Source organism: Homarus americanus, unplaced genomic scaffold, assembly GCF_018991925.1.
Source record: "Homarus americanus isolate GMGI-L3 unplaced genomic scaffold, GMGI_Hamer_2.0 scaffold7626, whole genome shotgun sequence".
NCBI classification, from domain to species: domain Eukaryota; kingdom Metazoa; phylum Arthropoda; class Malacostraca; order Decapoda; family Nephropidae; genus Homarus; species Homarus americanus.
The window spans coordinates 16,183,198-16,207,489 of NW_024718273.1; the positions used below are offsets into that span (position 1 = coordinate 16,183,198).

Below are 24,292 nucleotides of genomic sequence, written 5' to 3' on the forward strand. Positions count from 1 at the left end.
CTGTGTGAGCTGTAGTTTGCAATGGCTGGTAAGGAGATGGAACAAGATCATTGTGGTTTGTTTCTGTAGTGTTTAGCTGTTGGAGATGAACAAACCACTTCTTATAAGGGTTGTATGTATACTGTACATGGATATTTTTTCTTTCTCTGTCTCTCTGTCTTTCTTCGGGGGGTGGGGGGGGGGTGAACTAATCCCAAACTCCTTTTATGGAACCAAGAACCTTGGCTGGCAGAATTTAGAGGCTTGCATTCCCCCCCTCCCTCTTTCCTTCCCCCTGCTTATGCCAATTGATCTGCCTATGCAAGGAAGACCCAAGCGCCCCTGACCTTGGAAGGGGTTACGCCTTCTCTCTCTTGGTTGGAGTGTGCTGCTGTAACTCATGAAACTCACTTCTTGATACAGAAACAATGGACTGCCTGATAATTAGCTTAGCTTTTTGGACCTGTTGATTAACCACTCTAATGCTACCTTGTTGGTTAAGTTAGTTTGGTGAAGGTTAGGTTAAGTTTGGCTAGCATAGGTTATGTTAGGTTTGGTTAGGTCAGGTTAAGTTAATGAAGCCTAGGTTAGCATGAAAGTGGTTACTCTAAGGCAAAATAAACTGGGGAGTTAATCTTCAGGTGACACTCCCACCCCAAAAGCAAACCCATATTTACGTCTCTAGTTTAAAAAAAAAAAAAAATCTACCATACCTGATGAATTGGCCTTGAAAAGTTGTATTCAGAAAATAAATCTTCACCTCATAAATTTATAAGATAAACCCTAAGTTTGGGATACTGTTTGAAATGAGACCTTTAGGAACCTTATGACAATAGTGGTCTTAGGGAAAACTTGTCTTAATAGGGACGTTTGTGAGGGAAATTTTGTCAGAATAGTGACCAGAGGGAAACCTAGTTAGCATTGGACATTTTATAGGGAAACCTTGTCAGCATAGGGATATTTTATAGGGAACATATCATAAATGGGTCTTTTGTGAGGAAAACCTTGAAAGAATATGAGCTTGTGTTAGGGAAATATCAAAATTAGGGACCTTTTGATGGGAAACCTCGCCAGGATTGTGACATTAGTCGGGGAAATTTTGTTAAAATAGGAGCGTTTGCTGGGAAACCTTGTCAGATTGAGTGCATTTGGTAGGGATCCCTCCCCCCACCCATCTATGCCAAGGTCATGGCTACTTCCCTTGCTGTTGAAAAAATACAAACGTTTTATGTCATTTCATTTCCTGTGGCGGATGATATCAAGGGTGGCACAATACAATACTGTTTTTGAATCTCTCTCTCTCTCTCTCTCTCTCTCTGTGCTTTAGGTCGCGGCGGTACATAATTCGTGGAGAAACGAGTGTGGAATGACTTTAATTGACGGTTGTGGTAAGAGGCCGGGGAATAATGAGAATTGGTATGATGGAGAGGGTTGGGTGTGTGGACTGCAGAGCGTGGTGGGTGTGGGCGGATCAATACCCGGAGCTCCAGTGGTGCCCCGGGTAGCCAGCCTAGGCTAGCCACTGGGGACTTGCTGTCACCCACCACTATCATACCCACCATCACCACTATCCTCACCACCACTACTATGATAACCACCACTACGACCATCACCACCACTATTATCATAACCACCACCATCCGCCGTCAATAATACACACACCACGGCTGGAGTTCTCATTATCCATGTCGCGTTACGTCACTACTGAAGTGAGCTCCTTGTATATTTTAACTGTGTAGTGTTAACTCTTTTGTCGCCGTGAAAGAGAGCTACGTGGGGTGGGATTCACAAAGGGTCGAATATTCCACGTAACTGATGATGTTAAGAATGTTGCTGTTTGACTTTATCTAATACATTAAAATACTATACATTAATTAAACTAAAATTACCTTAACTAGATATGTTCATTTAATTCGTGGTAGGAGATTAATTGAAATTAAGATAGGAACTTTTTTTTAATCTGCGCACCACGCTGAGGGATTATTTACAGTGTACAGTACTAATACGAAAACCAAAAAGAATTCTCCGAACTTTTTTGGAAATTTTTAAACTAGAAGTATATAAAGAGAACGTGTGTCAGTGTTAACATTATGAATAATATACTAGGCCGTCTGTTGTGTTAAAGCGCAGGATTGGGTGATCTCCCCCCCGCCACACACTCCTGCTTTTGTTAAGCCTGTCTTCGTATGCTTCACGACCAGACACCTTAAATTAAAGGCCTGTAGGCATTAACTGGATCCGGGATTTGGGTCCAGGTTGTGAGACTGGCCGGAAATGACAGATAGCTATGTAATTTGCCAATCAATAGATGGGAATAAATCTAGTTTGTATTCATATTTACGTAAGTAATTTCTTCTCATATGTAGAAACATTTTCGTGATAACCAATGGAATTGGAATTGCAACAGTGCTTAGTGCGGGCAGCCTGACTCTGTAACGACCTGGGAGTGATATTGTCTTTCAGCTGTTGAAGATGAAACATGGGTTTCTTTAGCTTTACTTGGCTAAACAGGATGCTAACAAGGCGTTGCTCTGGTCGCAGGCCTTGAGTGAGACTGGTAAGTTACTGTCCAGGGAGCTGCAGGACATCACCTCTTGCATAAGGTGCTCCCTAGGGAGGATAACTGTATTTTCTCACCAGTCTGTACGCTGCAGTTGAGGCACTGAGAAGTTCTGTAGCAAGAATGAGTAATGGAGCATATGCAGCTGTGCTTACAGGAATTGGAAGTGGGACGAATCTTGGATCTTCGTTGTATGGTGAACTAACTCCTTGATCGCCTTGGACAGATGGCCACTGTTGGCGGCTTAATGATTGTAGATAAAAATGAGAACTTTCTCAATCTTAGTCAATCTGTGCAGGCGATTATTATTTTTTACTTTGAAACCCTGCTTCTCTACCGTCACTAATTGTGGGAAGTCAAAGGGATTGTACGTGCTTGAAAGAGAGGAATAGGACCACAGTTCCCAGTGTTGTCCACCATGAAAAATGGTAGATTACCGCCATTGGGCTTTTTGCTGAAATGTGAGAAACGTAGCCATTGTCTTTGCGAATTTCTCAGAGCTACAATCTTATCGCTATTGTCGATGTGTTCTCTGCGACATAGTTAACGAGCAGCAGCCGAAGCTATTGTTGTCGGCCTGGGGGTGGCAATGGACTGCGTCAAGCACGACTTCTCGGACTCAGCACTCCCTTGAAAACGTGGGAGGTGTCACGGGTCACTTTCCTTCTCTTGCTGTGACCCACTCGCTGTCTCAGTGAGATACACAGGAATATTTCACCTTAACCTTCCAGATTGTCTGCACTATTTGACAATGTATTTATATATCAATGACACATTAGATGAGATGATGGAAGGTATTTGAGATTTAGGAGTAATGATAAGTAGGAACCTCAAGCCAAGTAAACAATGTGTTTTTGCTCGTAACAAGGCTAATAAAGTACTTGGGTTCATACAAAGGAGTGTTAGTTACAAGACTAGCGAGGTCATCCTAAAACTGTATCTTGCTCTTGTGAGACCACACCTGGATTACGCAGTTCAGTTCTGGTCACCGTATTACAGAATGGATATAGAATCATTGGAAAGAATTAGAGGAGAATGACAAGACTAATCCCGGGCATTAGGAACCTTGAGTACAGAGACAGGTTAAAACATCTTAATTTGCACTCCCTCGAGAGACGTAGAGCGAGGGGCGACCTGATAGAGGTGTATAAGTGGAAGTCAGGGCTAAACAAAGGGGACATTACAAAGGTACTCAAACTATCCAACCAGGAGCGAACTGGTAACAATGGTTTTAAATTAGACAAATTTAGATTTAGGCGTGAAATAGGTAAACTCTGGATGAATGGAACAAGTTACCAAATATCATCATTAACTCGAATACGCTGAATAGCTTCAAACATAGGTTGGATGCTTATATGAGCAATAGGGGTTGGGTGTAAACGGGACTGCCCAGTATGGGCCAATAGGCCCGCTGCGGTTTCCTCCATTCTTATGTTCTTAACTAAACTATAACCAGCTTGTGTGTGACCAGTACCCATACTTTCAGTGACTTGAATGTACTTATGTTCCAGGACTCGAGTATAAACGCCCGCCTACAGTTACCTAATTTAAGGTGTCTATAGTCACAGCTTAGTACAGTACGTGTGTCTTTAATCAGAGGCTCTCTTATTTTCCCAGACGTATTGTTGTTCTGTTTATGTGTGAGGGGCTTCATGATTCAGTGGTATTTGAGGTTTGGGTTTAACTTCTAGGGGTTTAAGACTAGATGGAGTTTGAGGGTAGAATTTCAGGCTTTGGTTTATCATTTTAATAGTTACAAAATTCGATAGAAATTGAAGCTTTTGGTTTAAATTTAGGGAGAATTTTATTTTTATTTCTTATTGAACATTTATATAATATTACACTCGCGGCATGGATATCCCCTAGACCAGTGGTTCTCAACCTGGGGGGGCCATGGCCCCCAAGGGAGCCACGGCAAGAATTTAGGGGAGCCACGGCAAGAATTTAGGGGAGCCACGGCGAGATGTTATAAATTGTACGTTTCCAAATAATGTTGGGAATCTGAATTAAACAAAACTTGTATTACTTATTTTGACTTGGCAGAAGAGAATTTTCATTAATTTTTGTCATTTTGTTTAATCATGACGATAATACAATTTTAAGATTTACAAACTCTGGTGCTATTTTTATTTTTTATTTTTTACGGATTATTTAAGATTTCACAGGTCCAGTTCCTGCTGAACTGACGTGTTCAGTACGTGTCCGTGTGTCATCCCTTTGCAAGTGGTAATAGGACCTAATTATCTCAGTCTGGCCTGGGATACCATCACGAAATCAGTGTAGTGTATTGTCTCTGAACCATATATTGTGTTTGAGCTTGACTCAAGCATAATATACTCCGTAATTGGTGTTACTTATTTTGTTTCATAATTCATGTGGTGAAATATTTGTACACTTCCTTTATTAATTATTTCCTTATTTATTGGTGCCATTGTTGTTCATACTCATTCTTTACTTATATAATCCTACCATTTTTAGTGTTAAATTGGTATGACTCACTATTCTTCTCATTCTTCCAAGTTGGGCAGTGTTTGTCAAAGGAGGCGTGTTCTTGCTTACAGGAAGTACACTTCAGCTTGCTAGCTTGAGTGTGAATGTTTACCTGTGTGCATGTTTGTGTATGACTGTATGTGTGCTTTATGTGTGAGTGCATGGGCGTGTTATGTATGTGTGTGTTTGTTTGTCATTCTAACTCTTGTCCTATTTATCTGTCCTTCTTTATCATTCTTTAGTCTTTATCACTTGTCTGTTTGTCTGTTCTGGGAGAAAAATGAAGGAGGCCACGAGGATGTTGAAAATTCCTCAAGGGGAGAATGGAGTGAAAAAGGTTGAGAACCACTGGTCTTGGGTGAGTGATTGGAGCGAGGTTATAAATATTTATGAGTGAAGCCCCTAGATTACGCAATGAGCTCTCGGTGGCCAACACAACGAGGCGGGTGGAGCTCTTAGAGTGTGTGTACTGTAGTTGGAACAGGGATCACCTGAAGATTAACCAACCTAACACACTATCTGGGGGATTAGGGAAGGTTAGATTAGGTCAAGTAAGGTTAACTGCAGGGATCTTATCTTAAAGTCAGGTTGGGTTCGCTTTTAGGTGAAATAAGCTGGGTTGTCTAATCTTCAGGTGATCCCCAAATTTGAGTTCTTGAAATTTTTATTTTCATAACACTCATTTCTGCTCGGTCATTAAGCACCCTTTTAACTATTGCAATATCAATATTGTAACATGGTGTTGTCGTTGCCTGGAGACAATATTTCTGATGGTGAAATGTCAGGGGTGAAAAGATAGCTTAGTCCACATGACGCAAAACGTGTTCAAATAAATGCGCAATCAAGATCATGGCTGCTTGCGAGACTTAATTTTACCACCCAGCGTGATAAGCCGGGGCTATGTTTAACCATGTTTTCTCTGAAGGTAAGCTACAGTTGGCGAGCATGTCCTGTGAACACTAATCTTGTATAGCGGTTGGCAACGTTCATGACCACTGGCGATTTTGTTTTCGATTCCCGTGAAATGGAAGTGGGTTTTAAGCTGTAGCGGGCAAGTGAGAAATATGTGCTTATAAATCGGGTTTTAGTGCGTCGCTGGGCAAGATGGCGAAGTGTTCAGTTTGTTTAGGTTAGGTTAGCGTCGGGCATTACTTTAAGTAGGCGAGGCTTTTCTGTTTACGTAGGCCATATTGACTCCGAGAGAAACGCGGAGCAAAAACATTCTTATTGTAAAGATCCCTTCACCTATCTTGTTTAATTTTTAATGTCAAAAGGTCAAATATGAAATGTCACAGCTTTGATAATTGCAGCACCTGTTGTGGGTTGGCGCAGCACCTGTTGTGGGTTGGCGCAGCACCTGTTGTGGGTTGGCGCAGCACCTGTTGTGGGTTGGTGCTTCGCTCTGAGTGCAGTGTATATTTTTGCGTGTGTTATCTCCCGAGTTTTTATGAGCTAGGCTTGGGTTGAGCGCCGCCTGATGTTGATATACTGTAATGTATTACTGCGTCTCAAACAACTAAGATCTTAAGTGCGTATTCGAGTTTAGTAAATACTCTAGTTATCAACAATGTATCTTTTTTTTTTTTTTATGGTTAGTGTGTGTACACAATAGAATACTTGCTTAAATACCGACCGCCCAATATTGTCTAACACGTAAATTAAAGTATTGAAACGTGTGTGTGTGTGTGTGTTTTAACGTCAAGTTTGTCATATCTAATTAACAGTTTCCTTTGAGAAATCCAGTAACAAAGACTTGACAACGGCGGCAACTACATACAGTACATGGTTATTGGAAACATTGACGGAACTTCCCATGAAATTGATTATTGTTTTAATGATCTTCCAAACTTGAATATGAAAATCGTAGTTAAACCAATTGTTTTGTTCTTGATTAGTTGACGGATGATTGTGACGTGAATTAGTTAATATTAATGATAATGGCATTGATATTATTTCCTAGATTGGTTAAGTCCGATATTTCTCCTCTCTGGGTTGGATGTTAATGATGTTTTGGTTAATGATTGTAAAGCGTAAACTGGTTGATTTAGATAAATTGGAAAGATCTTAGATTGATAAATTTACTTTTTTATGATTGTAAAATGTAAACTGGTTGATACTGATAATTCTGATAACTGAATTATACCTAGATTGACTTTGATGACTGAGTGTGGATTTTCGTTTATTCTGACGTATCTTAATGCCTTCCTTCCCTCAGGGCGCGTTGACGAGAGGGAGCTGAAGACATCCTTCCAGCGGCTTGGCGTTCACATCGGCGACGACGAAGCCAAACGACTTCTGAGACGGTGAGTGTGCTAGTGCTGTGCCGAATGGACTTGAGAAACACCGTATTCATCACTGTGTTTATCTTTCTCATTCTATGTGGTTTTTTGGTCTGTTTGTTTGTGTGTCTTGTTTCTCACCCAGAACACTACTGTAATTATAATGGTCTTTTCTCTTGTATGGTGCTGTGTTCTAATAATGTTTTTTAGAAGTTCAATGGTGGTCTATGGTCTCTGATAATGGTCCCAGGTATCTGAAAATGGTCTCTGGCAATGGTTTCAGGTCTCTGGTAATGGTCTCAAATATCTGAAAGTGGCCCTGGTAAGTCTTTTTTTTTTGTCCGAGGAAGAAAATTCTCTTAGTAACTCAATCTTTGAACATTGGCTCTCATTGGGTTGGTGAGCATACCAAGAAAGTAAAACACAGCCATCTTGAGGAATGTTGGCGTCTTGTGGTCGGTATGTGTGGCGTAGAGTCTTGGTGTGTGAAGTGGGTCAGTGGGTCTCGTTTGTGTGCGTTTGTGTGTGAGGTTCTTGCTTAGGTGAGGCGTTCCTCATTCGCTCTTATACGGCACCACCACCACCACCTCCTCCCCCCCCACCCCACCCTAGCCCGGCCCATCGCCTTAGGTGAGAGTGAATGACACACACCTGTTACCTGGCCGTACCTGTCTCGCCTTCCCACACCCACCTTAGACCAGGTACATCTTGCTGCCATCAGTTACACCCAACTAGCTCCTGTCATATTAACTAGCACCTATTACATTACCTAACACCAGTCGCGTCCAGTTAGTTCCGGTCACGTCCAGTTAGTACCAATTACGTCCAGTTACCACCACCGACAACCATCCACCACCACCACCATCTCCAGTTAGTTCCACCTACTCACATTACCTCCGACGCCCACAACCACCCCACCACTTCCCACCTGAGGTCCAGTCTTAGCCGCAAGTGTGTGTGTGTGTGTGTCGCCATTCATTCACAAGGTAGCATAGTTGGCCAGAATCCATACCTGTGCCGTCCTGGTATTTGGTCTCGATTGAAAAAAAAAAATAGAAAATAAAAATCCACTTTTGTTTACGCATCTCTTTTTTTTTGTGTGTGTACTCGTGAGATCCTTTTTATTATGAGTCATTAAATGTCTGTTAGTCTCTATGTTATCTTTTACTCCTCTTCTCCTTCTCTTGTATATATAGGGTGGGATAAAGTGTACATTAGGAACCTTGAGTACAGAGACAGGTTAAAGCATCTTACTCAACACTCCCTCGAGAGACGTAGAGTGAGGGGCGATATGACCGAGGTGTATAAATGGAAGTCAGGGCTAAACAGAGGTGATATAACAAAGGTACTCAAACTATCCAACCAGGAGCGAACTCGTACCAATGGTTTTAAAATTAGACAAATTTAGATTTCGGCGCAAGATAGGTAAACACTGGTTTGGAAATAGAGTAGTGGATGAATGGAACAAGTTACCAAACATAAGGTTGGGTGGATATATGAGCCCTTCCAGTCTTCCTCACCCTGAGTTAAATAACACCTCAAAAATACAACCCACTGTCTTGTTACATCAGTAGTTTTTTATGATACACTGGTGAAGACGCTTGTAAATACTGTGATAATTACCTGGTGAAGACTTGTAAATACTGTGATAATTACCTGGTGAAGACGTTTGTAAATACTGTGATAATTACCTGGTGAAGACTTGTAAATACTGTGATAATTACCTGGTGAAGACTTGTAAATACTGTGATAATTACCTGGTGAAGACTTGTAAATACTGTGATAATACACTGGTGAAGACGTGTGTAAATACTGTGATAATTACCTGGTGAAGACGTGTGTAAATACTGTGATAATTACCTGGTGAAGACTTGTAAATACTATGATAATACACTGGTGAAGACTTGTAAATACTGTGATAATTACCTGGTGAAGACTTGCAAATACTGTGATAATTACCTTGTGAAGACGTTTGTAAATACTGTGATAATTACCTGGTGAAGACGTGTGTAAATACTGTGATAATTACCTGGTGAAGACGTGTGTAAATACTGTGATAATTACCTGGTGAAGACGTCTGTAAATTGTGTCCTGGTGAGACTATACTGTGATAATTACCTGGTGAAGACGTTTGTAAATACTGTGATAATTACCTGGTGAAACGTGTGTAAATACTGTGATATACACTGGTGAAGACTTGTAAATATGTGATAATTATGTGGTGAGACGTTGCTTAAATACTGTGATAATTACCTTGGTGAAGACGTGTGTAAATACTGTGATAATTACCTGGTGAAGACGTGTGTAAATACTGTGATAATTACCTGGTGAAGACGTGTGTAAATACTGTGATAATTACCTGGTGAAGACGTCTGTAAATACGTTCGTAAAAAAAAAAGAATAAAAAACGCGCCCATCTAGTTATGTTGTGTAAGGCCGTATCACAAACCACAACGATAAACACTTGACTTTAATGAATGATATTTTTGTTACGTATTTATTATGTCTAATGGCGAGAGAGATTAGATTATCAGTAACTTAAGCCCTTGATATTTATGCTAGTTACTTGGAGGTCACTGATGTTTACGCCAGTTACTTGGAGGTCACTGATGTTTACGCCAGTTACTTGGAGGTCACTGATGTTTACGCCAGTTACTTGGAGGTCACTGATGTTTACGCCAGTTACTTGGAGGTCACCTGTTGTTTACGCTTCGTCTCCCCTCCACCTGGCTTATTTCACCTGTAGATTAACCACCCTAACGCTACCTAGTGAGATTAGTATTTTTGTTGTAGTTTCTTGTTTGGTTAGGTTAGGTTTTGTTTGGCTAGGTTAAGTGTGGTTAGGTTAGGTTTGCTTGGTTACGTTGTACTTCAGGTGAGGTTTGGTTAGGTTAGGTTACACTCCTCGAAATACCATAATAGAGGTCTGTTATCATCACTGTGAACACCCGAGACGTAGAGAGTCACCTTTTTTTTCCTATTGTGTAATGTTGGAAAAGGTGTTCCTAGTATGTTCCTCGAAAGGTGAGAAGTGAGAGGTCTTCTGAACAAAAGGAGAGGGGGGTGAATGATAAGAGAGGGAGGGAGGGGAATGATAAGAGGGAGGGGGTGAATGATAAGAGAGAGGAGGAGGTGAATGATAAGAGAGGGAGGGGGGGTGAATGATAAGAGAGGGGGGGGGGTAAGATTATCGTCAGGTTAGGTTAAGTTAGAAGTTAGCTCAATTGAGGATGTGGGTAGGATAGGTTAGGTTAATAATTATTATATCACCACATTACTTTGAATTAATAGACGTCAAGACCAAACAAAAACACAAACAAACAAACAAACAAAAACAAACACAAGTGCATAATTATATACCAGTGTTTAAATTTGTTGAGATTATTTTGTTTATGAATGAAGATAGAAATGAAAATAATAATGAATGAAGATAGAAATGAAAATAATAATGAATGAAGATAGAAATGAATGAAGTTGTTTGATAGAAGAAATGAAAATAATAATGAATAAAGATAGAAATGAAAATAATAATGAATGAAGATAGAAATGAAAATAATAATGAATGAAGATAGAAATGAAAATAATAATGAATGAAGATAGAAATGAAAATAAATATGAGAAATGAAAATAATAATGAATGAGATGATAAAATAATAATGAATGAAGATAGAAATGAAAATAAGAATGAATGAAGATAGAAATGAAAATAGAATGAATGAAGTTAGAAAATAAGAATGAAGATAGAAATGAAAATAAGAATGAATGAAGATAGAAATGAAAATAATAATGAATCAAGATAGAAATGAAAATAAGAGTGAATGAAGAAATAAATGATGGCAGACGGTCTTGAGAGGTCTCGTTGACTCACTGTTGGTTATCGTGGTCGACAGAATACTTGAATGTACCTTACCTGTGTGTGGGTGCTGTATCTCTTAAGTATAAATAATAACTCACCTGACATGACACCACCTGGGCTGAAGGTTCATTATCACTGTTGCTGGTATTTCCTGAGAGAGAGTGAGTGAGGGAGGGAGGGAGGGATTATTGAGCTTTTCGTTAGTTATGACTTAGTGGTGTGTGTCCTTGGTGAATTATTCCTTCATTTAGATTGAATTGTTTTCTTTCTTTCTTTCTTTTTCTTTCCTCCCCCTCATTCTATTCTCCCCTCTACCGCCCTCTCCTCCCTCCTCCTTGTCTGCGTCACACACACACACACACACACACACACACACACACACACACACACACACACACACACACACCCCACCCACACCTTCCCTTTCGACATCCTTTTCCTCCTCCTCCTCCTCCTTTCCAATCTCTCTCTCTTCCCCTTCACATATCGCCTCTTCTTCCTTTTACACCCATTTACACCTACTCTTCTCTAACTCTTTCCTCAGTTTCTCTCCCTCCTCTTCTCTCTTCCTCCTCCTCCTCCTGTGCTTGACTCTGTCCCCCACACAGGGTTGGCAGTGTGTGTGTGTGTGTGTGTGTGTGTGTGTGTGTGTGTGTGTGTGTGTGTGTGTGTGTGTGTGTGTCACTCTTCCTCACTCCCACCACTCACTTCCCTCCTCTCACCATCACTCCTCTTCTTCCATTCCTCCTCCTTCCTGATCCCTATCGTCCTCTTCCTCCTCCTCCTTCCCTACACCCCTCACTCCCCTCACCCAGAGAGAGAGAGAGAGAGAGAGACAAACTTTCCCTCACAGGTTGTTTACATTGGTAGTGTCTCCTGTCTGTCCGTCCGTCTGTCCGTCCCTATATACCTGTGGGCACGTACAAATAGGCACAAAATAGGACAGGTGTCACAATATGGACTATAGGTTAGGTTAAGTCAGGTCAGGTTTGGGTTAATTCTGTATGGTGAATTTTTTTCTTACCCCCCCCCCCCTGGTCAAAGAGCTTTATAAGACGTGTCCTGACATGTTCCTCGTTTTCCACACCTGTTTCATCTTGTTTATGTTTTGTTTGTTTTTTAGTTTACGCCGTTGTTGTTAGCATATTTTGTCGACCACCGTTCCCCCACTTTCCCGACAGATGTTTCTTATTTTAACTTATTTTGACCTGTACTCGTGCAGCTGTTATTATTTTCCACCTCGTTAAAACCTCTGTTCTATATCTTTCACAGCTGTTTGTACCTCTTCTAGGCCTCTGTTCCCTCATACTGCAGCTGTTTTACCTACCCCCTGTATGGTTCACATCTGTTCTATATCTTTCACTGCTGTTTGAACCTCTGTCGACTTCTTGTTTTATTCCAATTTTACCCGACCTATTTTTTTATTTTCTTATTCATTTGTTGTTTATTTGATTCAGAATATTCCTTCAGCTGTCCTTCGTTTAGTTCAGATCTTTGTCCTGCTTATGGGGTCGATTGAGCACTGGGGCCCACAGGCACTGGGGCCCAAGAGCACTGGGGCCCTATGAGCACTGGGGCCCATGAGCACTGGGGCCCATGAGCACTGGGGCCCATGAGCACTGGGGCCCATGAGCACTGGGGCCCACAGGCACTGGGGCCCAAGAGCACTGGGGCCCTATGAGCACTGGGGCCCACAGGCACTGGGGCCCAAGAGCACTGGGGTCCAAGAGCACTGGGGCCCTATGAGCACTGGGGCCCATGAGCAGTGGGGCCGATCAAGACGAGGCAAGAGTGACCATGCAGGTGTTCCAGAGACAGGCGGCGTCAGGCTCAGGTGTTAAGTCGTTTTCGCAGGTGTGTGTGTGTGTGTGTGTGTGTGTGTGTGTCCTTGTACCTAGTCATGTGGTCTCAGTGCCAAAAGCTTCGCCGTGTGGGTGTAAAAATAAGAAGAAAAGTCTCACCTCTTAACTTGTTGTTTGTCCGTAATGAAGGGTTTCACAGTCTGGTCACGAGAGGTCACCTGAGCCTTAGATACCACGGCATATTTCACCTTAAGATTAAACACCCTAACAATAACCTAACACTTACCTAACTAAACCAAACCAAACCTAACACGAATCTAACCTAACACTAACTTAACTAAACCAAACCAAACCTAACACGAATCTAACCTAACACTAACCTAACCTATCCTGTCCTAACCTAACCTAACCTAACCTAACCTAACCTAACTTTACTTAACCTAGACCCCCACCCCTCCCCAGGTAGTGTTAATCATCAGATGAAATAAACTGGAGGTGGTTATTCTTCATGTGAACCATCTCTAGATCAACAGAAAACGGAATCCCAAAGGAGTAGGAGGAGGGGTGACTGTACTGTACTGGCCTTGACCTGTCTTACTGTAAAGGCTAAGGTGAGGGGCGGTACTCGGTGGTTGTCTCCCCTCTCCTCCCCCTCTCCCCATCTCCCCCCCCCTCTCCCCTCTCTGCCCCCCTCTCCCCCTCTCCTCCCCATCTCCCCCTCTCCCCTCTCCTTCCCTCCCTCTCCCTCCCTCCCCTTAACCACCTACTCTCTCTGTCTCTAGATGTAGGGCTTCAAGCTGTCTGTCTGTCTGTCTGTCTGTCTGTCTGTCTGTCTGGGGAGAAGGAGGTGAAGAGGAAGACATAATGGAAGAGAATAAGACTGGAATTGAAGTGGAGGAAAATTTAATCTTTCTTTTTTTTATCCCCGAATGAAAATGAAACTAATTCAGGTCGCTAAATATACAGTGCAGAGTTATGTTATTTTTTTATGTATTTATTTGTCAGTTTATTTGTTGAGGGAGGGGAGTTATCGGGCGTCTGTTTGTTTGTTTTTTCAATTATAACTTTTTCCTGGGTAATTTTTTTTAAGGTTAGGTTAGGTTTTGTTAAGTTAGGTTAAGTTTGTTAGGTTAGGTTAGGTTAGGTTAGGTTTTGTTAAGTTAGGTTAAGTTTTGTTAAGTTAGGTTAAGTTTATTAGGTTAGGTTAAGTTATTTTTTTTGGGGGGGGTTCGGGAAACATGAACCTTGATTTGTTTATTATGACGTGTGAGGAGACTGTCTGAAGCAGGAGCAGGAGGAGGAGGAGGTCTTTCTCTCAACATGATATGAGACAGTAAAAGATCCCTCCTCTCTTCCTCTCCTCCCTCTCCTCCTACCCCCTCTCCTCCAACCCCCTCTCTTCTTCCCCACTCCTCTTCCCCCATCTCCTCTTCCCCCATCTCCTCTTCCCCCATCTCCTCTTCCCCCACCTCTTCTTCCCACCTCCTCTTCCCCCATCTCTTCTCTTCCCCATCTCCTCTTCCCCATCTCCTCTTCCCCCTCGCCTCTTCCCCTTTGTCTCTCCCCCCCTCTCTCCTCTAACTTAACCTAAAGTAATCTAACCTAACCTAAATTAACTTAAACTAACCTAAATTAACCAAACCTAACCAACCCCAAACTAACCTAAATTAACCTATCCTAATCCAAATTAACCTAACCTAACCCAAATTAACCTAACCTAACCCAACCTATTCTAATCCACATTAACCTAACATAGCCAGGTTGTGTTAGGGTGATTAATCTTCAGGTGTTTCAGTGGATTAAGTGAGTGAAGTGTAATGTCACCTCTTGGCCAATACTTCGTGGAAACAGCTGATAGCGTCTTCAGTAGTGTGTGTGTTGCAGGAGGGTGTGTGTGTGTTGCGGGTGTGTGTGTGTGTTGCGGGTGGGTGTGTGTGTTGCAGAGAGTGTGTGTTGCGGGGAGAAGGGAGATAGACAACCACTGTTACATACCAGATAGACTAAACATAAATGAGAGGGCAGACAGACAGACGGTTCACACTTACAATTTGGATGACAGGTAACACAAGGTGGAGGTGGTGTTGACGTTTCACCTGCCTGGTATAGACGCTGTAGGTAATGGTGTATAGGTAGCCACACACTATACATCATCATACATCATCATCATACATCATCATCAATCATCATACATCATCATCATCATACATCATCATCAATCATCATCATACATCATCATCATACATCATCATCATACATCATCATCAATCATCATCATACATCATCATCAATCATCATCATACATCATCATACATCATCATCAATCATCATCATCACTACCTGGTCATTGTTTTAGGTTCGTCAGCTTCATCAGGAGTGAAAAAAGACACTCTATACTAACCATCAAAATACCTTTATGTGATACACCTTTTACCTTTCATTAGTAGTTAATTACATATCTTTAATTATTTACCTGTTTTTCGTGTCAATTTTTTTCTCTCAGTTAATTCAGTCGCAGTTTTACCTCATATGGTTATATTTACTTAATAGTATTATAGGTTAATAGGTTTAATCCTCCTGTGGGCACCGTTCCTCCGCCAAGCTGTACCTATTTATATATTTACCTGGCAGTAATCATAACCTCTGACCTCTTGACCTCAAAAGCGCACACAGCGGTAGAGAGGGTTTATTTATTATGTAAGGTGTACCTGTGATGACGTAGGTGTGATGGTGTACCTGTGATGACGTAGGTGTGATGACGTACCTGTGATGACGTAGGTGTGATGGCGTACCTGTGATGACGTAGGTGTGATGGCGTACCTGTGATGACGTACCATTAGGACTCATTTAACAACCATTAGTAGTAGTTCACCTTTATAGAGGAGTGTTAGGAGGATATATTAAGGGTAGTTACTCATATATGTGGCTGAGTGGATATATAGCTCGCTTCCTGTCCTAAGGGTCGCTGGTTCGCTCCCAATGCATCCTAACCTAACCCCAGAACATGAAGGGCAGAGACACAGATACAGACAGACAGACAACGAGCCACCCAGCAGGCCAGGCTATACAGTGAGCCAGTGTCAGTATTTAGACTACCTTGTGATGTGAAGTTAAATATGCTGGTGAACTTCTAATTTCTTGGTTTGTCCTGTGTTTGTTTGATGTGTCTGTGGGTACGTGTGTGTGGGGGGGGTGTGTGGAGGAGAGGTGTAGGTGTGTGAGGGTTGGTGTGGGTGGGTGTGTGTGTGGGGTGTAGGTGTGGGTCTGGGGGGTGGAGGGTGTGGGTGTGTGGGGTGTGTGGGTGTGTGAGGGTTGGTGTGGTGGGTGTGTGTGGGGTGTAGGTGGGTGTGTGTGGGGGTGGAGAGGGTGTGGGTGTGTGGGGGTGTGGGTGTGTGGGGTTGGTGTGGGTGGGTGTGTGTGGGGTGTGGGTGGGTGTGTGTGGGGTGGAGAGGGTGTGGGTGTGTGGGGGTGTAGGTGTGTGAGGGTTGGTGTAGGTGGGTGTGTGTGGGGTGTGGGTGTGGGTCTGGGGGGTGGAGGGTGTGGGTGTGTGGGGTGTGGGTGTGTGAGGGTTGGTGTAGGTGGGTGTGTGTGTGGGGTGTGGGGTGGGTTTGGGGGGTGGAGAGGGTGTGTGTGGTGTGTGTGTGAGGTGGTGTGTGTGAGGTGTGTGGTGTAGGTGTAGGTGTGGGTCTGGGTCTGGGGTATGGGTAGCTGGATGGACGGGTATATATAAGATCTATCTATACAACCCACAATCTATAAACTTTTACTCAAACATATCCGACATAAACCCCGAGCTCTTAAACCTAACCTCACCTCACCTCCTGGTATAAATGAGACTCAGGTAGGTGGAAGGTGAGGTGGAGGACAGGTGTGTGTGTGTGTGTGTGTGTGTGTGTGTGTGTGTGTGTGTGTGTGTGTGTGTGTGTGTGTGTGTGTGTGTGTGTGTGTGTGTGTGTGTGTGTGTGTGTGTGTGTGTGTGTGTGTGTGTGTGTGTGTGTGTGTGTGTAGTCCGTGATGAGCAGGTCTTGCACTGGGGTTAATGCTGTTGGCCCTGACACTCTGGACTGGTGTTTGCCTGCTTTCAGTTAGACGTTCCCTCACTGGCCCGGTGCCATCAGGAGACTTGCTATATTCGGCCAGTTATCATCATCGAATGTCATGGCTGGTCGAGATGTTACTGAAAGCAAGTGTCGCCTCCTATTTGTTTACGTGTGTGTGTGTGTGGTGTGTGTGTGTGTGTGTGTGTGTGTGTGTGTGTGTGTGTGTGTGTGTGTGTGTGTGTGGAAGCAGGTAGATGGGTGTTGACGGGGTGATGTGGCCTAAGTGTTTATCTCCGCCCACATCCGGCCGCCACGCCCACATCCACCTGCCACGCCCACATCCACCTGCCACGCCCACATCCACCTTCCACGCCCATCTGTATCCGTTTTGCTCAGCTCCTCTCTTGCTATTTTTATACTGTTCACCATTTCAGAAGGGTGACAGTGTTATTTTCATCCATCCATCCGATCATCCATCCATCCATCCATCCATCCATCCATCCGATCATCCATCCATCCATCCGTGCGTGCGTCCAGGATTTGTAAACACGATAACTTGGTCCAAATATTCGTGGATCGTAATCAAGCTTGGCAGGCGGATTGATCACAAGAAGATCTCAGGCCATTGCCATAACCATCACCATCCAGAGTTATGGCAACCTGGAATTATTAAAGTTATGGCAATATTGGATTATTATACGTTTTATGGCAGCCTTGTATTATTAGGTATGGCAACTGTGGATTATTATTAGATATATGACAACCTTGGATTATTATTTTTTGTGGTGCTGTGGACGGACTTGCTTAACCTTACCTGTAGCGGCAACCAGGAGTTATTAATACCGTTCACCGTGTGTGTTTTTACCACCCCCCCTTTTCCGCCAATCTCCGTATCCATACTTCTCCCTCCTCTCTTCTCCCTCCTCTCTTCTCCCTCTTCCTTCTCCATCCTTTCTCTTTCTCGACGTATCTCACCCCTACCTCCTCCTCCTCCTCTTTCCTTTCTTTCTCCTCCTCCTCCTCTCTTCCCCCAATCCTCCTCCTCCTTTCCTCCTCTCTCTTCCCGTCCTCCCTCCTCCTCCTCCTCTTCCCGTCCTCCTCCTCTCCTCTCTTCTCCCTGGCCTTCTCCCTTCCTCTACCTTTCTCCTTCTTTGACATTTTCCCCCCCATCACTCCTTTCAGACAGAGCCTTACCTTTTACGCCTGGTTTTCCCACTCACCTTCTCCCTTCTCGTACGTTTCCCATCCCCCTACCTCCACCTTCCCGTCTCCACATCTCTCCCTCCATCCTCCCCCTCTCCCTCCTCCTCCTCCCCCCCCCAATGCCACACTCACTCCCACATTCCGAGGAGCTGATTGGCATGCGTTGAATAGACGCAGTGGAAAGCATTGGCGACGCGTTTATTTCACACCTGAGGGGGACGGACGGTCACATACAGACACTCTCTCTCTCTCTCTCTCTCTCTCACCTACTCTCTCAGTGGCGCGTCCTGGCAGAAATCGTTCGCTTATCTATTACTCCTCCCATTCCCCTCTCCCGTTCCCCTCCTTGACCTCCCGCCCCTCCTTCTCCCGCCCCCTCCTTCTCCCGTCCCCCCCTCCTTCTCCGTCCCCCACCCCCTCCCCCCGTTCCCCCTCCCCCGCCGTCCCGCCATACCGTATCTGAAAACGGAATTAGCGGTAGTAATTTTCCTCATAATTATTTCCCCTTTAATAACTATGAATCACTCTTGGAGGTCATATTTGTTTCCTCTCAGGGGATCGTCGTAAGTCTACTGGCCCCACGAACCCCATCCTGGACCCCACGAACCCCATCCTGGACTCATGAACCCCATTCCGCACCCAATGAACCCCATTCCGAACCCCACGAACCCCATTCCGGGTCCCACGAACCCCATTCCGGACCCATGAAACCTTTTTCGACCCCTCGAACCCCATCCTGGACCCCACGAACCCCATTCCGGACCCATGAACCCTTTTCCGGACCCACGAACCCCGAGATTCAAATTCGTGAACCCGAAGCAGTGGACTGATACATTATTCTGCCCATAAACATGAGAGTTAATCCATGGTGAAGGGGTGTGTGTGTGTGTGTGTGTCGTAGGATAGAAAGGCCTGCATGGGAGTCACATTCATCATCGTTCATTCCCACAATGTTATCACGTCACTGCTTCTTGGTCTTCTTGATCATGAAGAAGAAGAAAGAAAGAAGAAGTGGAGGAGGAGGACGAGGAGGTGGTGGTTCTTTACATGGCTGTAATGGTATTAATTTATACAACAATTTTTACCAAGAGCTTGACGTCACCAGAAAGAGCAGTACAGTGTGTCTCTTTATCCAATGAGGTTTACCATGAATTGTACACACCGTCTTCTGTCGTATTATCGAGTGGTTAGCATGTCCGTGTCGAGGGTGTTGTGGTGAGTTAAGTCGGTCGGTCAGTCAGGTGGATTTAGAGTTAAGAGAAGTTAATGTTAGCTGGTTGTTCACGCCGTGGTTGATGTACTTGACACAGGGGTGGTGGTAGGGGGCATCTCTCTCTCTCTACGCTGAAGGGTTGTTACACACACACACACACACACACACACACACACACACACACACACACACACACACACACACACACAATAGAACAGGCGTTGGTGGTAGATTCTCCTTGACTACACTGGTTGGTAAGTGAGGTGGAGGAGGGTGTTAAGATAGCCAACTGGGGTGATGTTTTATACGCTGATGTAAGCACTGTTGGTGGGGTGAGGTAACTCGGTTGTGTTGTGTCAGACTTTACTTCCTCAGCATGGACTGGTATGTGTACGTGGTGAAGGGGTATAAAGGTCTCTTCCACCCCATCTCCCTTCCCTTCTCCCCACCACCCCTTCTTCTTCTTCTCCCCTCACCCCTACCTCTCCTTTACTTCCTCCTTACATGTACTAACTCCAGTATTGAGGCAGAGTTAACGTAAACTTGCATCAACAATCATACGACGTGGAGGATGCAACTTCTTTTTCTTTCTATTTTTGCAACTTTGGATAAATATCTTGTGAAATATGACTTAAAGGAAAGTATTCAAACTATTTACCTACTTTCAGTGCCTTCAGTGAGGGTTATGATGTGAAGTAGGACTATTTTGTGGGTTTTTTTGGGGGGGGGAAGTCGACGTTTTGTTTTAGTAGAGAGGTGAATATAAATGTAGATTCACCAGGGTTTGGTAATTAAGGTTATATGTGCATTATTTCACCACCTATCGTTGGTGTTTATTTTTTGTTGTTGTTTTTGTTGTTAATAATAATAATTCACAGTAAAATGATCGTATAACTTAATCTATTTTTATCAGTTGTGATTATTTAGTCGTTTAGAACTATCATGTAAATCTGTATTAGTTATATATACAAGTAAAGGTGTAGAGTAGGTGAGTGTGTGTACTGAATGATGAACGTTTTCAATACATACATACATACATATATACATACTAACAGACATACATACATACATACATACATACAGACGTGTTTGTAAAATATTGTTGAAGACATGAGTCACCACCACCACAGCAGCAGTGTCGTCTTCTTCAGCCACGTCAGTAGTGTTGTTCTCTCGTCTTGCTGTTGTGTTGTGTTAGTCAGCTTCATGAACGCCAGACCTAACTGACTGACTGATGTTTACTCACTGAGGGCTTATACACACACACACACACAACGCAGTAGGTGGTGATCTATACAAGTAATATAAGTGAATCAAATATGGCATTTCAACATAGTGACAGTGGAAAAGGGTAAGATTGACTTGGAGTGAATACACTGGTTGATTACAAGTTATTGATAATTTTTACAATGGTTGGGACTGGGCTGTTCTTATAGCGATTAGTTCGTGCTCGTACGGACTGGATGTGGTTGTGGTGTCGAACAGCAATTCTCAGGCGAGGGATCTCAGGTGGTAGTAGGAGCCGGTGTCGATGATGGTGCAGAAGCTTCTCACCAAATTTGCAGATGAGGTCGTGGTGATGGTCAGTGAGAGCCGAGAGGGTCAGTGTGTTGAGCGCTTCTTGATATGTGGAGTAGGAAGAGGAGGTGTGTGTGCGCGTGTGTGTGTTTAATCTCAGGTACACGGTATTTGTTAATTAAGGTAGTGGAAGGAGCTGCCTCAGTGACTATTGTGTTGTAATCTGAGTAAAGAAATATTAAAAAAAAAGAAAAAATATGATGTGATATTCTTGGTGGCTGCTGACCTCTCTCCTACTAATTGAGAATAAACTAAGTGTTATTGTTTAGGGTTGAGTATTGCCGTGTTTACAGGTGAAGGGTGGACGGCAGGTGAGCGGGGTAAGTAAGTAAGCAAGCCAGCTGTCTGTCTGTCTGTCTGTCAAGCGGAAGACGACGAGAGGACCACTAACATGACAACACTCGTCACCTTTACGCGGGGTTGGGTCATACTATCGATTTGTTCACATTATTTTTTTTATCATCGTCCATCGTTCCTCCTCGCCTCCGTAGGTGAGAGAGAGAGAGAGAGAGAGAGAGAGAGAGAGAGAGAGAGAGAGACTGATATAGTGAACGCATTAACTCAGGAAATAAAGAGACGAATTACGATTAGACTTATATTCACAACTCGGCGTGAGGCCCTTTATCGCGGGGGGAAGTCAAGAGGTTCCTCCTATTAGGGCGCCGCTGGGGTGTGGGTGGGGGTGTGGGTGGGCGTGGGCGGGACTGGACATGCTGTGAACCTAGCAAAACTGTGTGGCAATGTAAGATGGTTTGTGTGCAGGGAAGACAATGGCCACACACGGAGGTTAGATTACACCGCCTTCACTAATGACATTCAGAACGGCAGTATGTTACAATGATTTATACTAATACTCAGCTTTCTAGATCATGGAGGAAGGGTGGGTTAGCATGGGTTAGGTTGGGTTGGTTTAGGTTTGGTTTGGGTTAGGTTAGGTAAGATGAACAACGTTGTTATAGAGAAATCCGACTGTGAGAAAGATTTTGGAGTAATAAGTAGGAATCTTAAACTAAGTAAACAATGTGTATTTGCTCGAAATAAGGCTAACAAAGTACCTCACTTGGATTACGCAGTTCAGATCTAGTTTCCGTACTACAGAATGGATATAGAATCCCTAGAAAGAATTCAGCGGAGAATGACAAAACTAATCCCGGGCATTAGGAACCTTGAATACAGAGACAGATTAAGGCATCTTAATTTGCACTCCCTCGAGAGACGTAGAGTGAGGGGCGACCTGATAAGTGCATAAATGGAAGTCAGGGCTAAACAAAGAGGGACATATAAAAGGTACTCAAACTATCCAACCAGGAGCGAACTCGTAACATTGGTTCTAATTAGACAAATTTAGATTTAGGCGCGAAATAAGTAAATACTGGTTTGGAAATAAAGCAGTGGACAAGTGGAACAAGTTACCAAACATCATCATTAACTCGAATACGCTGGATAGCTTCAAACATAGGTTGGATGGTTATATGAGCAATAGGGTTGGGTGTAAAATGGGACTGCCCAGTATGGATAATAGGCCCGCTGCAGTTTCCTCCATTCTTATGTTCTTTTGTTCTTAAGGTTAGATAAGTTAAGTTAGGTTGGGTTAGGTTAGATAGGTTAGGTGGGTTAGGTTAGTTACATATACGTGGAAAGCGAGGTGTGGGGTGAAGTAGGAGAACTCCAGGTATGACCGCCAGGTAAACCCCTATGTGAAAAAAAACAGGTAAAAACCCCAGGTAAGCCCCGAAGATAACCCACAAGTACACTCTTATCAGAATATTGACTCGGTGCAGTGGTGGTGGATCACGACTCACTGAGGCTGTGTGGAAAACTGGAGGCGGACGTGGGATGAATAGAACCCTCGAGAGAAATGGCGAAATGCTGTTGTTGATTTATATTATACCAAATATTGTGACCTGTGTGTGTGTGTGTGTGTGTGTGTGTGCAGCTCTTTCTGACCCCTGTATGTTCCTCATCTCCCTGACCTTTCTGTTTTCCTCTTTTGTCTCACCCTGACCTCTCTCTTTCCTCCTCCTCCCTGCCTCTCCTCCTCCTCCTCCCTTCCTCTCCTTGACCCCTCTCCTCCTCCTCCTGCCTCTCCTTGACCTCTCCTCCCCTCCTCCCTGCCTCTCCTCCTCCTCCTCCCTTCCTCTCCTCCCTTGACCTCTCCTCCTCTCCTTACCCCAGTACAGTCCTCACGTGCCCACAGTGCGTTCTTGTTTTCACACTCGTGGCTTTATTTTTACTTAAGTGTTTGTTTTTGTGATCTGAATGTTTACACAATTGGGATCATGTGACGTTTAGGCCCCCTAACGTTATTTTACCTTAGAATTAGCCACCCAAACCTTACTTTGGCCCAGGTAACTTCAGGGCGTTTAAATCATCACAGGTGAGAAAATACAGGTGAAAAAATCAAATTCGAGGGCAGTTGTAGGTGGGATGGGCAGGCGTGGGTCGTACAGGTGTCAGGTAACGAGGTAAGGTCACCCAAGAGGGACCCAGTCTGGCATATTGTTCAGGTTACATCACACACACACACACACACACACACACATACAGGAGGAGCAGAAAACTGTTGGGCAAGATTATTATTATTGTTTTAGAATACAATATATGAGGGGGGTCGGGTTAGGTTAGGTTAACATAAGAACATAAGGAGTCTGCAATAGGTCGGTTGGCCTGTGCATGGCAGCTCCTGTCGAGAGTTATTACCACTCTATCATCCATGAATCTATCTAGCCTCCTTTTAAAACTTTCCAGCGTTCCAGCACTTACTACAAAGTTGCTAAGCTTGTTCCACTCGTCCACCACCCTATTTGTGAACCAGTTTCCTTCCTATCTCCTCCCTAAACCTAAACTTATCAACTTAAATCCGTTGCTCCGAGTCCTATCCTCCTCGGATATTATAAGAACTTTATCTTTATCCCTTATTGATTCCTTTCACCCATTTAAATACTGCTATCATATCTCCGCACTCTTCGTCTTTCTAGGGTACAAGTTTAGTTTCTTTAACTACGATATGGAAGGTTTCTAAGTCCGGAATCATTGTCGTCATTCTTCGTTGCACCGACTCAGTGAATTTATATCCATTCTATAATAAGGCACCAGAACTGAACCGCATAATAGAGGTGCGGCCTGACTAGCGCAAGATATAGTTGCAATATGACCTCTGCACTCTTATTCCACACTTCTAGATAAAACCCAATACTCTGTTTGCCTTATTTCGAACATTAACCCACTGCTTTCTCGGCCTGGGTCGGGCTTACAAGTACCCTGGTCTCTTTCACAAGTTGACTTCTCTAGGTCG

General features: G+C 43.6%; 1 protein-coding gene across 1 annotated transcript in view; it reads left to right on the forward strand.

The window, feature by feature from the left end:
• LOC121859459 (calcium-binding mitochondrial carrier protein SCaMC-3-like) overlaps positions 1 to 24,292 on the forward strand; it is an 86,463-nt gene that overhangs the window by 11,836 nt on the left and 50,335 nt on the right. Inside the window, exon 3 of the mRNA XM_042356282.1 lies at positions 7,245 to 7,332. Within this exon, the coding sequence (XP_042212216.1) occupies positions 7,245 to 7,332 (88 nt within the window). The remainder of the gene's footprint in view (positions 1 to 7,244; positions 7,333 to 24,292) is intronic.